The sequence below is a fragment of the Gloeophyllum trabeum genome (assembly GCF_000344685.1).
Source record: "Gloeophyllum trabeum ATCC 11539 unplaced genomic scaffold GLOTRscaffold_00001, whole genome shotgun sequence".
Lineage (NCBI taxonomy): Eukaryota > Fungi > Basidiomycota > Agaricomycetes > Gloeophyllales > Gloeophyllaceae > Gloeophyllum > Gloeophyllum trabeum.
In genome coordinates, this window is record NW_006920410.1 from 2,321,915 (window position 1) to 2,334,960 (window position 13,046).

Here is a 13,046-nt window from a genome sequence, read left to right on the forward strand (position 1 = left end):
CTCCGATCGCGACTTGGAACGCGCCCTCTGCTTCGAGAGTCTTTAAAGTCGAGAGATCAATCCACTGTTGCAAACATTCTTCGGGGTCGCATATCTTTGAGAAAACCCTGCTGGAGGGCTTCACTTGCTTGGCCATCTCGCCTGTATTCATGCCAGGCCTTTGAACGCTCCCGGTCACGATCCAACAGCAGGATGTCACAGAAGGGCGGGTATCAGCTCACTCCCGAGCAGCTGGCGTTACAAGAGGAACGAAGGCGCAAGAAGCTAAATGCTCAGTCGCAGACTCCGAAACCCCCTCTCATTAATGAGGAAAAGGGGCACGTACTACCTCGAGAATGGCTCAAGCTACCAGAGTCGGGTACCAATCCCATAGCACAGCGGATCAAAATCATGACCTGGAATGTCTGTACCTTCTCATAACTGCGTATGAGTGAGGTGCGATGAAATCTATAGATGCTAGCGCAGTGTCTCGTCCGTAAGTCTCCGCGGTACCACAATAGCTGAAATCGATGTCAACATCGTTCAGGCCGTGAATTATTCCCGAACAGCGACTGTCTGAAAGCAGCTCAACGAGAGCACATGCTATACTATGAGATTGCATCGCATACTGCTGATATATTGTGCCTCCAGGTCAGTCGCGGGCCTTCGCCCCCGCTCTAATACCCAACTAATACCAGTGCTGAATGGTGCCTCAGGAAGTAGACAGACTAGAGAAGCTGCTTCCCGTTCTAGAGGCCCTCGATTATGCTTATACATACGCGGCAGGCCCTAGAAAGCTTCACGGGTGTCTTATCGCCTACAAGAAAGATAAATATGAGAAAGTGGCGGAAAAGGTAATCGAATACGACCAGGAAGATGTCCGAAAAGACGGCGAAGAACGGGCGAGACGTGGAAGTAGCTTCCGGACGAAGAACATTGCGAACCTTGTAGCTCTGGAAGGGCTTGAATCAGATTGTGCTGGCATAATAGTTGCTACAACGCATTTATTCTGGCACCCGAGGTACGTTGGAACGCGAGTGACAAATCAGACTCTGGTCTTTAATACTTGCTGCTAGGTACACGTATGAACGAGCTAGGTAATCGTCTGCTCTAAGGCAGTTCAATCACTCTGAATAACGGGTCTGCGCTCCAGACAAGCGGGTATATTACGCAGAGAAGTAATTCGGTTTCAGCAAGATGAGGGCCACATCGAATGGCCCTGTATTGTTGCAGGTGGTGAGTAGGTGGCGAGCGCTGTTCCTTGCTATCAGCCATGGTCAACGTTCGGTGCAATAGACTTCAATGCACCACCTGACGATGCTACATATTCTCTCCTGGTCGGAGACCCCGTCCTGCCATCTCAGGAAGAGCGTCTATCCTTTTCGCGCGTCGTGCATGCAACCATTGATCCGACCGTTCCTGCGGACGCAGCTAAAACATCAGCGGAAGAGGAAGACGAGGGCGCCGTTCAGCCTAACGAAGATGGGGAAGAAGAGACGGATCCAGATCGCATCATTACGAACGCCAGGGCAGCGGGCCCGGAGGATGGTCTGTTAACCACCGCCGAACTGACCGAACTCTACTCGACGCATGATAGCCGCCACCTGAAGAGTTTGTACGAGGAGGGACTCAAGTCAGCTAAATCGATTGCGAGTACTCAAGGCAGTGCGCAAGATATCCGGACGTTTGGAGATAGATTCGCTCCAAGAGAGCCGGACTGGTCGACTAGACATGGTCTGTACGAACCCGAATGGACTAGCTATACCTTCTATTGGCATGCGACCCTAGGTGAGCGACACCGTTACCTTTTTCATGTTCTTTCTCACCGTTCATGAATACAGATTACATCTTTGTGATTGACCCTCCAAGTCGCGTTTCTGCGGTATCAGGGCTGCTGAAGCCATTTCGTACAGAAGAACTTATACCGGGTATCCCCCGCAAAGGCATCAGCGGAAGTGATCATGTTGCTCTCGTTGCAGAGGTGACTTGGACCGGTCAGCCTTAGCCCACTGGCATGGACGGAACCCTCTACGTCGAGCTGCTACTCGACAGTCGACAGTCGAATAGTACTAGTAGATGGGCGATTAGAGTCATGCAAGTGATATATATGTCGTGGTATGGAGCGAAATGTGTCGTGAGATTACAGGAAAAGATGGGAATCAACTTGTGAACTGGTCAGAGAGGGATAGCAACAAAAGAGTGTTCAAAAGCGTAAGTGAATGGAATGTGGACGAGCAACATTAAGATCCCCCGTACTCTATGCCGGTAAAAGACTACCAATAGTCCTGATCAAGACTCGTGACATGACACACCTCTCTCTCAAATTAGATTACCCTCGACCGACCGCCGCTCTGTCCGAGCCAGCTAGCAATGAATCGAACAGCCCTTGAGCTGCAGACTCGTTCCTCAGCTGAATCATGTAGATGATACCCGTCCGGGCGCCCTTGTCGCTCAACTCCACGGCGACACCCGTCTTCCCCACCCGTTCGACACCGTCGCTGAGTACGATCGTCGAGATTAAGACAGTTTTACGTTTGTCGTCGGCCTCCACCACCAGCTGCTTGACATTGGTAGGTTGTTGATTATAAAGCTTTAATCTAGCGGCGCCTAGGCTCTTCCATTGCGCGTGATGTTGCTGGAGGAATACTTTACACTTCATGTTGGCCGTAACCGAGGACGTGACAGGCCCTTTCGGCACTTCTTCCTCGATGGGAGAGGGAGGGGGACTGGGCTCCCGGAAGGACGCCGACCCAGACACCGCCACCGAAGCGACGCGCGCGTTCAGTGCAGATGGTAATAGTGGCCGAGGTTGAGGTTGATGTAATGTCTGCATAGACTCGCTCCGAGGGCCAAAGCCCGGTCCTCCAGGCAAAGGCGGCACTGGGGGTGCGCGCCCGGGATCAAACTGAGGAGCCATATTCGGCGTTGATGCGACTTTCCTGAGCTGACCGGGAGGACCGCCTTGAGAATATGGATCAGACGGCGGTCGCTGCGGAGGTGGGTACGGCCCAGGTGGTCCTGGTGGTCCGCGAGGTGGCATCTGGCCAGGAGGGAATTGCTGCGGGGGAGGCGGATAGGGTTGACCACCCATCGGTGGGCCATTGGGATATGGACGCGGAGGGCCTTGCATGCCAGGTCCCATAAATTGCCCTGGCCCCGGACCTGGTCCCCTGAACTGTCCCGGACCTGGACCTGGCCCCATAGGGTATCCTGGCCCTGGGCCGGGTCCCATGATTTGACCGGGTCCTGGTCCTGGTCCCATCACTTCACCAGGTGAAAACCCCCTAGGATTGCCTGGCAAACTATTGCCAATGCTAGGACCTCTGCTAGGCGCAGCACTATGTACCGAGTTGATACTGGTACTCCTGGAAGGCGGCATGACTTGTCCAGGAGAGAAGGACGGAAACGCTGACGGCGCGCCCGGGCTGGGACGATCCGGAGAAGTAACAGACATGTTTGACATGCTCCGGTTGATGGACTGCATGGACTGCTGAGACGGAGATGCAGAGCGTATGGGAGACTCGATAATGGATGCCGGCGGTGATATAACGCGCTCGGATGGTGGAGGAGCAGACGGGGATCGGGAGAACGTACTGGATCCAGATGAGCCGGTAGGCGACAGAGCAGACTGTCTCAAAGGTGGTACAGGAGGGGGCGGAGTCTTCGACGCAGGAGCAACTAAGGATCATGATGAATGAGGCTAAGGGAGCTTGTATATGGATTGTGAACATACCGCTCGACGCAAAATCGATGCATTCTTTCATCTCAGCGACGAGCTTATCTCGTGCATACACGGACTCGGTACGCATGGTCAGCACCTCCTTCTTCAGTATCGTGACTTGTACCGCGGTATCTGCGATGGAGTCAGCATTCCGTGCTGTAATACAGTACTGCCAGAGGACATTCATGACGAACTCACCCGATCCCGGGACCTCTGAGACCTTCAGATGCTTGCCAGCAAGTGGAGGGTAACACAACCACATGTCTGCACCATTGGCTATGGCCTGCTCATCGGGGAGTATCCTTTCACAAATCAAGAACAAGTCCGTAAGCAGAAAAATGTGCCCTTGCTGGTGCACAACTTCGACCCCCGTAGCCCGGGGAGTAAACTGAATCATGACATCACCAGAGAAGCGTAATTCTCTCGTGTAAGTAAGATTAGGGGGTGAGATTTGTAGGCGGACTTGCTGTTGAAGGGTCGAGATGAGTAACAAAGACGAAGATACCGCGAGGAGAACATACCTTCGGCTTCATAGTGAATATATCCAAGACCCTGTCTACTGCCAGTCTACGCTCAAGATCCGTGACTGGAGTCGAGAGTGTAGACGTAGAACCTCGATCAATAGACGTCGAGCCGGTGTCTCGGCTTAGCCGTTCTCTGCATAATAGCGTAAGCTCATTCCATGCATAACGGGCAAGCGACGTACCCGCTGGAAAAGCTGCTCCCTCTCGCCGAGCTGCTCCCGCTAGTACTACCCCGTGCGTCGCTGAACCGCGCACTGTCTTCCCTAACCTGGGTCCGCATGTCGATCACGACCTCGTCCTCGCCAATCTCCAGTTTGCTCTCCTGTGCCTCCTGTGCCGTGGTATTCTGGCTTACGCCTGATTCGCGTTGCCCGGCAGCCCCTGGAGGTCTCATTTCAGCCCGTTCGTCAACGATGCCCATGAGCTTGTCCAGTCTCTCCACGGCGCCAACTAGCAGCTTATGGTCGCTCCGCCCGGCGGTTGTGCTCTTCAGCAACCGGCCGTATAACTTCCTGTAATATTTCAGTCGGGCTTTGGGGAGAAGGAAGAGTTGGTCTAGTGTCCACAACGGCGGCGTTGATGGGTGATCCGGAGAATCAGGAGGAAGAGGTGGCGGGACAGCGGCAGAAAAGGTAGCTAGCACGACCGGGAGGCGAGTATTAGAGGTCACTGGAGGCCAATCGTCGAGGCCGCAGTAATAGGTGTTGCAATATGAGGTATATGGCCGCTCAAGATCGTCAATCTGAAGCATGGAAAGGATTAGATCGTGAATATGGGGGGAGGAATCCAGTTACCCAGCGCATTAGTAGGTCGCCGAGAGCTTTGGGAGATGAGGGATTGGTACCGATGTCATTCAATTCCTGCAGAGAGCAACGTAAATCGCGCAAACTTTCTACGGGAAACTAGCGCGTACCTTGAGCAGACCCCGATTCGCCTTGTAGACGGCTTCTATACTCCGGAACATCCCATCTAACTCTGGAGGAGGTAAGTTGTTTCGGGACCATGCTGCGGCTACTTTCTGCAGTGACACGACAACACTTCAATATGAAGGGTGGAAAGTGAGCAACGTAGTTCGTACGCGTATAACGCCTGCCAGCTGATCGACGTATAACTTCTCAGTCTCGATGAGATCGACAAGGGGATTGGACTTTTTCGATCTGCCCTCGCGTCCAGGAGAGGAGGGAGCGGAGCCTACAGATGATGCACTGGGACTGACTGGTGTCAAGGGAAGTTGACTGGAGCCTTTTTGATTTCAAGACGTGGTGTGAACATGACCGTAACCACGGAGTATTAACTCATGCTCACCCGGTCCGAGAGAGGTCTCGCCATACGCGGGCGTAACAATCGGAGGCGGTCTCAACCCCGGGCGTCCGTCGCGTTCTCTCGGGTCAACTTCGCCGTCATTTTGCATGATCTTGGGCGGGGGAGGCGGCAGCGGGAGGTCGGTGATCTGGGGCGGCAAGGGGGGCAGCTTTTCGTCCCTGGCCGGCGCCGGCAGAGGCTTGAAGGTATCGACAGTCTGCCCGTTCATGTGTACAATGCCGGGGCCAGGAGACGGACGTAAAAGAGAGACGAGAGGCCCTTGACAGGCTGGAGAAATTGTTTGCGAGCGTGACGGAAGGACGGTCAAAGTGAGGACATGAAGGGACCTGCCAGCCTAGACCGTCGTTCCCCGAAGTCAATCCTGATGCCATCCTTTGGCCTGACACGTGTGTACGCTCTCTGCCCAGCATTTCGCTCTTGTCCATAACTACGAGCTGTAAGAGCTGTCTAAGTCTTGCTTTCTTGACCTATACCAGTACTACATGTCTGGGATACCGAGCGGTTAACGTTACGGCACCCTCTGATTCTACACGTCGCCTGCTGGCATTGCGCACTTCACCGAGACAGCTCGACGTCGATCAATACCACCGCAGCTCTAACCTCGAGTCCAGTTAGAGATACAGCGATGATAAGATTTCGACCGACATCCTCCTGATGTCGTTCGGTTCCGCGACGTGTGTCGATCTACAGGAACGGTCATCCATGCCCGTTTGCAGTGCTCCGAAGGACGACTGCCTTTACCATCCCTTTATGAGAGCATCTACGTCACTCAAATGGCTTTGCTCAAACAAATACAGACCACGGAAGTGACTGTACCCCGAGGGGCTGTGGCAGAAGTTCACCGGTTGACCAGCCGCTGGTTCGCGCGCGCGACGAACCTCCACGCGAAATGCCCTGGGATCCGGATAAGCTGAAGTCTGTTTCTTTAGATGAAGGCTCCCTTAAGCTTCATCGGCCTCACCTCGTCATCTTCGCGATGACGCAGGGCGGGTTCCGATTGCGAACCTAGATAAGGGCGGGTATACATAGGCACTGACAAGGGCCACGTCAGCTGCCATCCATAGTCCTCGCCAGCTCGATAACTGACTGCAGGATGCATGCTCACCAAGAACAATCTGACGACGAATTCGAAGTGCTCCGCCCTAGCAGCACCAGCGAGGCCGCCATTGGTCATCCCGCACAGGACGGCAGCAGCACCCAGGACATCACGCAGATCCTGCAGGCGCATATCGACAAGCGTCTCGATGACATCCAGAATCTGACGAACAAACGGTTCGACGACCTGGAGACACAGTTTAGACAGATAGTGCAAGGGGAGAGCAGCAGTGTCGGGGCGGCACAAGCCAATTCCGAGTCGCTGGACAGAGGCTTGCAGCTGTCGCAGATAATGCAACACTTCCTGACCCAGCGTCAGAACCATGTTCAGGAACTTGGAATACTCTATCGTATATCAACCTCCTGGACATGGTCATGGCTGGTAATATTACACCTAGGACACTCCAACTGGCTCGTCATGTCCACCTCCCCTTCGGCGGCTCCTGCCCTGCAGCCCTTCTCCTCTCCGCCTCCAACATTTCATCAAACCTCTTCTGCTCAACAACCCTCTCTGGGTCCTGGTCTTCATCGATCACAAGCACCTGGACATTGCTCCCTGATGGTATCCTGGTCCCAGGGGTTCCTTGAGATGAACTGGGGTTTGACGGAGGAAGGGAGCGGCGTCGAAGGGCTTCCCAAGCTGATTGGGATCCCTGACCAGCGTTCGCGGCTCGTATTTGATCCCATTTCGAAGTCGATCGTGAGGAGTCCGACTCTGCTTGTGAGCTCTGCCGTGGCTGGGCATCCGTAGATATCGAGGGCAGTGTTGCCGGATATTGTGTTCCTACACCGGTAGAAAGGCATATCATATACTCGGGCCTGTCGTAACGTATTATGCAGTAGTGAAACTCACCAGTAGATGGCTGGTCAGCGTCCTCCATACGCTCAACCATGAAGCCCTCCTCGACCTCCTTGCCGGGCTCCATGCCGAGTCCAACGGGATCGTCCTCCTTTGCCCCAACACCCCAATCACTGCGGTTCCTGTGTTCAACAGGAAGTCTGACTTTGACCTGCGGCATTCCATCGATCCTATGGAATACGTTCTCTACCGCACGTTCAAAGCCTGCAGGGTTCTCAAGTGACTTGGCGAATCGGATGTGAGACCTAATGCGGTAGGCTTCGCCAACACCGTAGCCCAAAATGCCGGTGAAGAACGCGACGGTGCTGACTTTCACGGGCACAAGTCGCAGGTTGCGGAAAGCGGGTAAACGAGCGGCGAACGGACCAACGACATAGGGTAGGAGCGTCCCGGAGAGGCCAAAGCCTGTCTGGGTGGGGGCTGATTAAACCATGTACTGCAAGTGCAGTGTCAGAGTAAGATGCTGACTGGAGCGTACTTGGTCCAACCACCCAGAAATCTTGTGCTCTGCTCATAGTCGTGCGGGGTGAGGTTACCGTTCTCGAGTTCAGGCTTGAGCAGCTCTTCGGTCCGACGCCTGCCCTTGAACACGAGCTCGAGATATCTGGTGGGATAGGAGCCTTTGGGCTCTACGGGTATTTGCCCCGCAGCAGATGTGGTCGCATGCTCGCTCATCGTTGCGGCATACAAGCAAGCTCGATATCCAGTGCACTGTAAGAGCAGGGGGATGCTAGACGCTTGTGTTTACCGTTACGTGACGTCAATCACCGACGCGTCGACGCGACATGCGCGTGACGCGTGATGGCTCGTTCTGCGTTCGTGAACACATACATATCGACCAAGGTTACAACCTATACCTCGAAGCTAAGGAACGCTTATTCCTTTCCTCTAGATTTGTGACCACATGGGTCCCAAAGAATCCTGGTTCTGCACGAGTTTTCCGCTATACAGCACTAGTACTGACTACAATTTGAATATACGTCTGTGTGGCCCGCACGAGAAATGGCAGCTCAAGGTACTCGGGTGCAATCAGCCTCCCCAGATATTGTGATACCGGTAATGTATGTCCTGCCTCCTGGCCTACCGTGACAAGAGACGCTGGCGTCTGATCGGACGCTAGCATTTCCTGTCATGCGTATGGTCGAAATAAATGATAAGAAAGTAGGTCCCGATGTTTCTTCAATCATGATTGGTATCAGACGCTGTGCAGTTGGCAACGCTGCCGCGGAGAAGACTCGGGATTTCATCCCTATGCCTCGAACCTACAGACGTCAGCCAGTTGGTCTTTAGTTCTCTCTGTCACAAAGCCTCGAGCTCTGGTAACCCTTACAGATCCCATCTTGCTTGGGATAGCGCACGAGTAGGGGACCCATTCATACAGTCTGAAACATCAATCGACCTTCACAACCTTTCGGTGGCACTTCCTTCTGATACTGCCCCGCATTCAGAAGTGATGCGGTGACGGTCACCATCGCTTTTCAAGCCCCAAACCCTCCTTTTGGTAGGAGTTGAAGTACATCTTGTGGTAATGGCCTCCATAGTGGGGGTCGCGCTCTGGTCTGACTATTGATAGGGCATAGCACACGGGAGCTTAAAGTTCCAACTGTTCGCCACCGAACCGGACCCGGCGAACTTATTCAAGACGGGCTCGAGGAGAAAGTACGTCTTCCCAGCGGCGCCCACGCAATCGCAGGGATAGGTAGGATGGTGAGCCGCGGCATGCTCGCTTCTCCCGTACCTCGAGGCAGATTCGCCCACGATTGCAAGACGGAGCTAGATCACCTCCGAGGTTCACTAGGCCACGGGCCACCGGGTCAGAAATCTTAATATTATAAACCGCCATCTCTGATGGGCGACGAAGTCATAGCTCGGCCAGAAACGCGGTTGTCGACGCTCCGTCAGCAATGGAAACGGATGAATGACACGGGGACATCATCACCCAGCCTCCCACAGCACACAGTGACAAGGGGGGGGGGGGCGACGATTCTCTGAGTTCGTCAATGTCCATAATAAACCTAACACTACATGATAGAATAGTAAAGCGGGAGTGTTCTAGTGTATGTACACATAACCACAGGAAAGCCATGACACCTGAGAGAACGAACAGAAAACAAAGTATGCAATGCCATATTGATACAGTAGATTATGCCACAAATATCTCACCTCCAAACCGACTTCAACACACCACGCTCCCCCCTAGGCTCAAAGGAACGGGCCATTGCGAGCGATCCTCGGCACTTCCTCTCCATTGGACCAGCTGGCTCGGTGGTCACTGCTGCTGGGTGGTACCCCGCCGCCCGAACCCATAGAGCTGTGACTCCGTCCGCTCAATATGGAATTCGGCGAGTCCGCATTCAACAGGCCATTGAGGCTCGAAGGTGAGCCCATGGTGCCTGCCTCCATGCTCATGTCATGTAGCCGCCCCATGCTGTCTGAACTCAAGCCTCCGTTCGGAGGCAGCGGAGCACCCCGCGTGCCTTCCCGGTACTCAACGTCGTCACCGTCGCTGCCAGTGACGCTGATACTGGCTGCACTCGTGCTCCCGTTGCTACCATCCTTTCCGAAAAGACTGGCGTGGGAGAAGGGGTAGAGGGGAACCGGTAGTTCAAGTGGTTGTCGTTGACTGGTCATGCGGACTATCTCCGACATTAACCCCTGCAGGAGTCGTTCTTGACGAGCTACAGAAGGAAGTGTGAATATGTGAAACATACTGCAACTGTGGCAGACTAAACATACTTCCGATAGGCGACCGATTACCGTATTCCCGCATCGCAAAGCTGTAAGCAAAGGTTAGTGAGAGATAGAGGAGGGAGCCCAGTTGAATTTGACCTACCGCAACATATTGATCTCACCCCATACTTGCGTCTCCCGTGGCGTATCTCCCATCTGGATGTAGTATTTGCACATCTGAACCTGGACCACTGCAGCGAGATACCAGCAAATCTGAGCGATGGGTGTAAACTGGGTTAGACCGGGCGCACGACGCGCAGCTTGACCAGACATCATACGTACAGTGACAAATGGGTGTAATCGGGTCATATCTAACGGGGTTGACGATATAAGGTAATAGAAACTGATTATCTCTTGAGCAGCGTGGACGCAACGCAGAGTCGATATCCAGGTCGGTTTCCCGAAATCTAGGTAGGGATTGTGGAGAGTGATGGTGGCCCTGTGAGGTTAGAACCGTATGATAAGCGGATCAATTGACTAGACCATGTCACCTCGAAAGCGCTTACGCGTGAGGTATTATGTGGACCATGTATAAATCTGTATCTACCGCGCTTCCACCTGTTTCCTCGAAGGCAGGCCCGAACACGCTTCTGTGGCTGGGAGGCAGATGGTTCAGGAAATCCACACATACGAGTCTGTCCAACTCTTCAAAGCCGTCCAATTGGAAAGGATCTTGATTTTTAGACGGCGGGGAAGCCGCTCGTAGACTGCCGCGCACGTTATAATCCGTGACGCGGCCGAAAAGCATTACAGCCTTCAACAGGAGTAGGAAAGAATCGGTGAACTCTGGGGGATGGGTGATAAATACGTCCTTCGTGACGAGGTCTTGTGGATTATCATGTTCAATTTGCTATCACAGGGATGACGTAAGAATTTGGAGGTATGCTTGAGTGAAGTACTCACGTCTGACTCAAAATCCACGCGACGCAAGGGGAATTCGGTGCCGATATCTCGCTCATCGACAGCGTGAACCCAGCCACCTACCGAAGCAATCCGGTCGAAAAGGATGGTCATCCACCATGTCCTTCTTCTCGACTCCAGATCTCTACGATCCTTGGGGGGCGCCAGATAGGCTCCTGGAGAACTACTGCCAAGCATTGTAAACGTCCCGGGGTGATTTAGTCTGAGGGGAATTGCTACTCTTGTCTGGAATCCGGCAAAAATCCAAACTTCCACCCAGCGCCCTTCCTGGTAGAAATACCAGGACAGGAGCAGACAGGCTTGCATTACAGCAAAGATATCTTCTCCGCTAGCCATCGTGCGGTCTATGTACTGCCGGGTTTTACCGGCGTGATACTCAGCGAAGGTATCACGGCGGCTCCCGTCAGGCATTGTCTTCAAGCTTTGGGGGGACCAACGTGATGCTGAAGCGCACTGTGAAACAGAGGGGTAATTAGCGGAAACGATAACTGCTAGAGCAGGCCTACAATTGCATGGAGGATGGCTGAATGTGGGAATCCAGGATCGCGGGGATGCAGGTGAAGAGATGTTAAAAATGAAGGCCGATGCAGTATACGGGAACCACAAGGGTCGCACTTGAAGAAGGTCTCGACGCTGATAAGTGACGTGAGACTTGGTTCCATTGCTCCAATCCCGAGTCAAGCACTCACTAATGTGTAAGGAGTGGCGGCTCGGGCAAATCAGGGTTCCATCCGGCATGTATGAGATCTGTCAGGGACTCGGCGCTCGATAGCCCTCGACAGCGTACAGTCCGAAGCTCGGGACTGCCACTGTCGCTTCGGATACTCATATCCGGACTTCCGCTCGGGATAGAAGAGATCATATTGAGCGAGGCATGAGGTAGGGCAATCCCGGAAGGCCCGGCGAGCGCGCTCATATCAGGAGTCATCCCGCCATTTGATGCTCGCGACAGTGATGATCTGGGTCGCCCATGAAGTACTCGAGGTGAGTGAGATGGGGAAAGGGAGCTGGCGGCAAAGTTTGAGGTCTCACGAAGGCCACCTTCGCTCAGCCTGCGCTTCAGACGCACTATTCACCTTAGGCACCTCTCTTGAATGTCATGAGGTGCGACAAGAACTCACCAACTTCCTCCTCAAGCTGTCTAATCCTTTCTGCGGGATCTATCTCTGGAGCTAATGGCAGCCCTTCCACGGGATCGTAGGAGCATTGGGGTTCCGTTGGGTGACTACGACATGACCGGCGTGTGGCGGCTCAGCATAGAAAGCAAAAGTAAGGTTCGCAGGGGACATACACGTAGCCTGGAGGAGGCGGGACACTGATTGTAGCCTGCCATTGTCTTCTCGAGTGGTTAGCTTCCGCTGGCATTGAACTAGACGGACGGCGCTGACTTTACGCATGTCCCGCAATGAGGTCGGGCAGCGTCGCATTTCTGAAACGAAGGTGAGACGCATAGAATTCCGGTAGTGACAATTCTCACCAGCTTCCGCTTCCGGCAGGACAAGCATGCCTTCAGACGGTGTGCCCATCAGGAGGTGTCTCAGTTAACTAAGTGATATCCTCTCACCTGATTCCGGCGCAGCGCAGGACGAGAAGAGCTGGAGCTAGCTGCCTTGGGCATGAGCGGACTATGCGTGGCGTCGAGGGAGAATGGGGAGGGATAGACGGAGAGGAAGGGAGGGGAGCGGAAGGAAGGAGCGAAGTATATAGACCGGCCCTCACGACGAGTAGTACATTCTTTAAGTCAATAGATTGCCACGTGCTTTTGCGGAAGCGCTGAAGATGAAATCGGAGCCCGGATCTCGTCCCTGTGTATCTCACTGGGCGGGGAGTCCCCGCAAGCCAGATTGTTGAGTAACCAGGGTTGCCGCCCTTGTCGGAGAACAGAAATCTAACT

At 53.8% G+C, this 13,046-nt stretch overlaps 5 protein-coding genes across 5 annotated transcripts; 1 reads left to right on the top strand and 4 right to left on the bottom strand.

Annotated features, from left to right (window-relative positions):
* Positions 1 to 192: 192 nt before the first annotated feature.
* On the top strand, positions 193 to 1,991 carry GLOTRDRAFT_113278 (Endonuclease/exonuclease/phosphatase; the record flags this gene model as incomplete). Its single annotated transcript, XM_007862867.1, has 8 exons — positions 193 to 402; positions 454 to 475; positions 527 to 630; positions 696 to 1,000; positions 1,056 to 1,076; positions 1,133 to 1,215; positions 1,276 to 1,767; positions 1,821 to 1,991. 8 exons carry the CDS (start codon positions 193 to 195, stop codon positions 1,982 to 1,984), a joined length of 1,401 nt encoding a protein of 466 aa, XP_007861058.1. The 3' UTR covers positions 1,985 to 1,991.
* A 19-nt stretch (positions 1,992 to 2,010) lies between these two features.
* On the bottom strand, positions 2,011 to 5,876 carry GLOTRDRAFT_68598 (uncharacterized protein). Its single transcript, XM_007862868.1, has 9 exons — positions 5,530 to 5,876; positions 5,303 to 5,466; positions 5,138 to 5,242; positions 5,019 to 5,084; positions 4,407 to 4,966; positions 4,222 to 4,357; positions 3,899 to 4,166; positions 3,713 to 3,832; positions 2,011 to 3,657 (listed from the first exon to the last, which is right to left on the bottom strand). Exons 1-9 carry the CDS (start codon positions 5,753 to 5,755, stop codon positions 2,309 to 2,311), a joined length of 2,994 nt encoding a protein of 997 aa, XP_007861059.1. The 5' UTR covers positions 5,756 to 5,876; the 3' UTR covers positions 2,011 to 2,308.
* Positions 5,877 to 6,385: 509 nt separating this feature from the next.
* Positions 6,386 to 6,967, bottom strand: GLOTRDRAFT_124470 (uncharacterized protein; the record flags this gene model as incomplete). The annotated part of the gene is made up of 2 exons (XM_007862869.1): positions 6,386 to 6,457; positions 6,509 to 6,967. The coding sequence occupies 2 exons, from the start codon at positions 6,965 to 6,967 to the stop codon at positions 6,386 to 6,388; spliced, it is 531 nt and encodes a 176-aa protein (XP_007861060.1).
* On the bottom strand, positions 6,874 to 8,176 carry GLOTRDRAFT_135354 (uncharacterized protein; the record flags this gene model as incomplete). The annotated part of the gene is made up of 3 exons (XM_007862870.1): positions 6,874 to 7,426; positions 7,496 to 7,921; positions 7,990 to 8,176. The coding sequence occupies 3 exons, from the start codon at positions 8,174 to 8,176 to the stop codon at positions 7,059 to 7,061; spliced, it is 981 nt and encodes a 326-aa protein (XP_007861061.1). The 3' UTR covers positions 6,874 to 7,058.
* A 1,246-nt stretch (positions 8,177 to 9,422) lies between these two features.
* GLOTRDRAFT_68601 (uncharacterized protein) lies at positions 9,423 to 12,829 on the bottom strand. The gene is made up of 13 exons (XM_007862871.1): positions 12,717 to 12,829; positions 12,630 to 12,659; positions 12,541 to 12,581; positions 12,444 to 12,488; positions 12,274 to 12,377; positions 11,842 to 12,220; positions 11,659 to 11,785; positions 11,135 to 11,605; positions 10,738 to 11,081; positions 10,514 to 10,670; positions 10,335 to 10,444; positions 10,238 to 10,278; positions 9,423 to 10,179 (listed from the first exon to the last, which is right to left on the bottom strand). The coding sequence occupies exons 1-13, from the start codon at positions 12,768 to 12,770 to the stop codon at positions 9,704 to 9,706; spliced, it is 2,379 nt and encodes a 792-aa protein (XP_007861062.1). The 5' UTR covers positions 12,771 to 12,829; the 3' UTR covers positions 9,423 to 9,703.
* Positions 12,830 to 13,046: the final 217 nt, after the last annotated feature.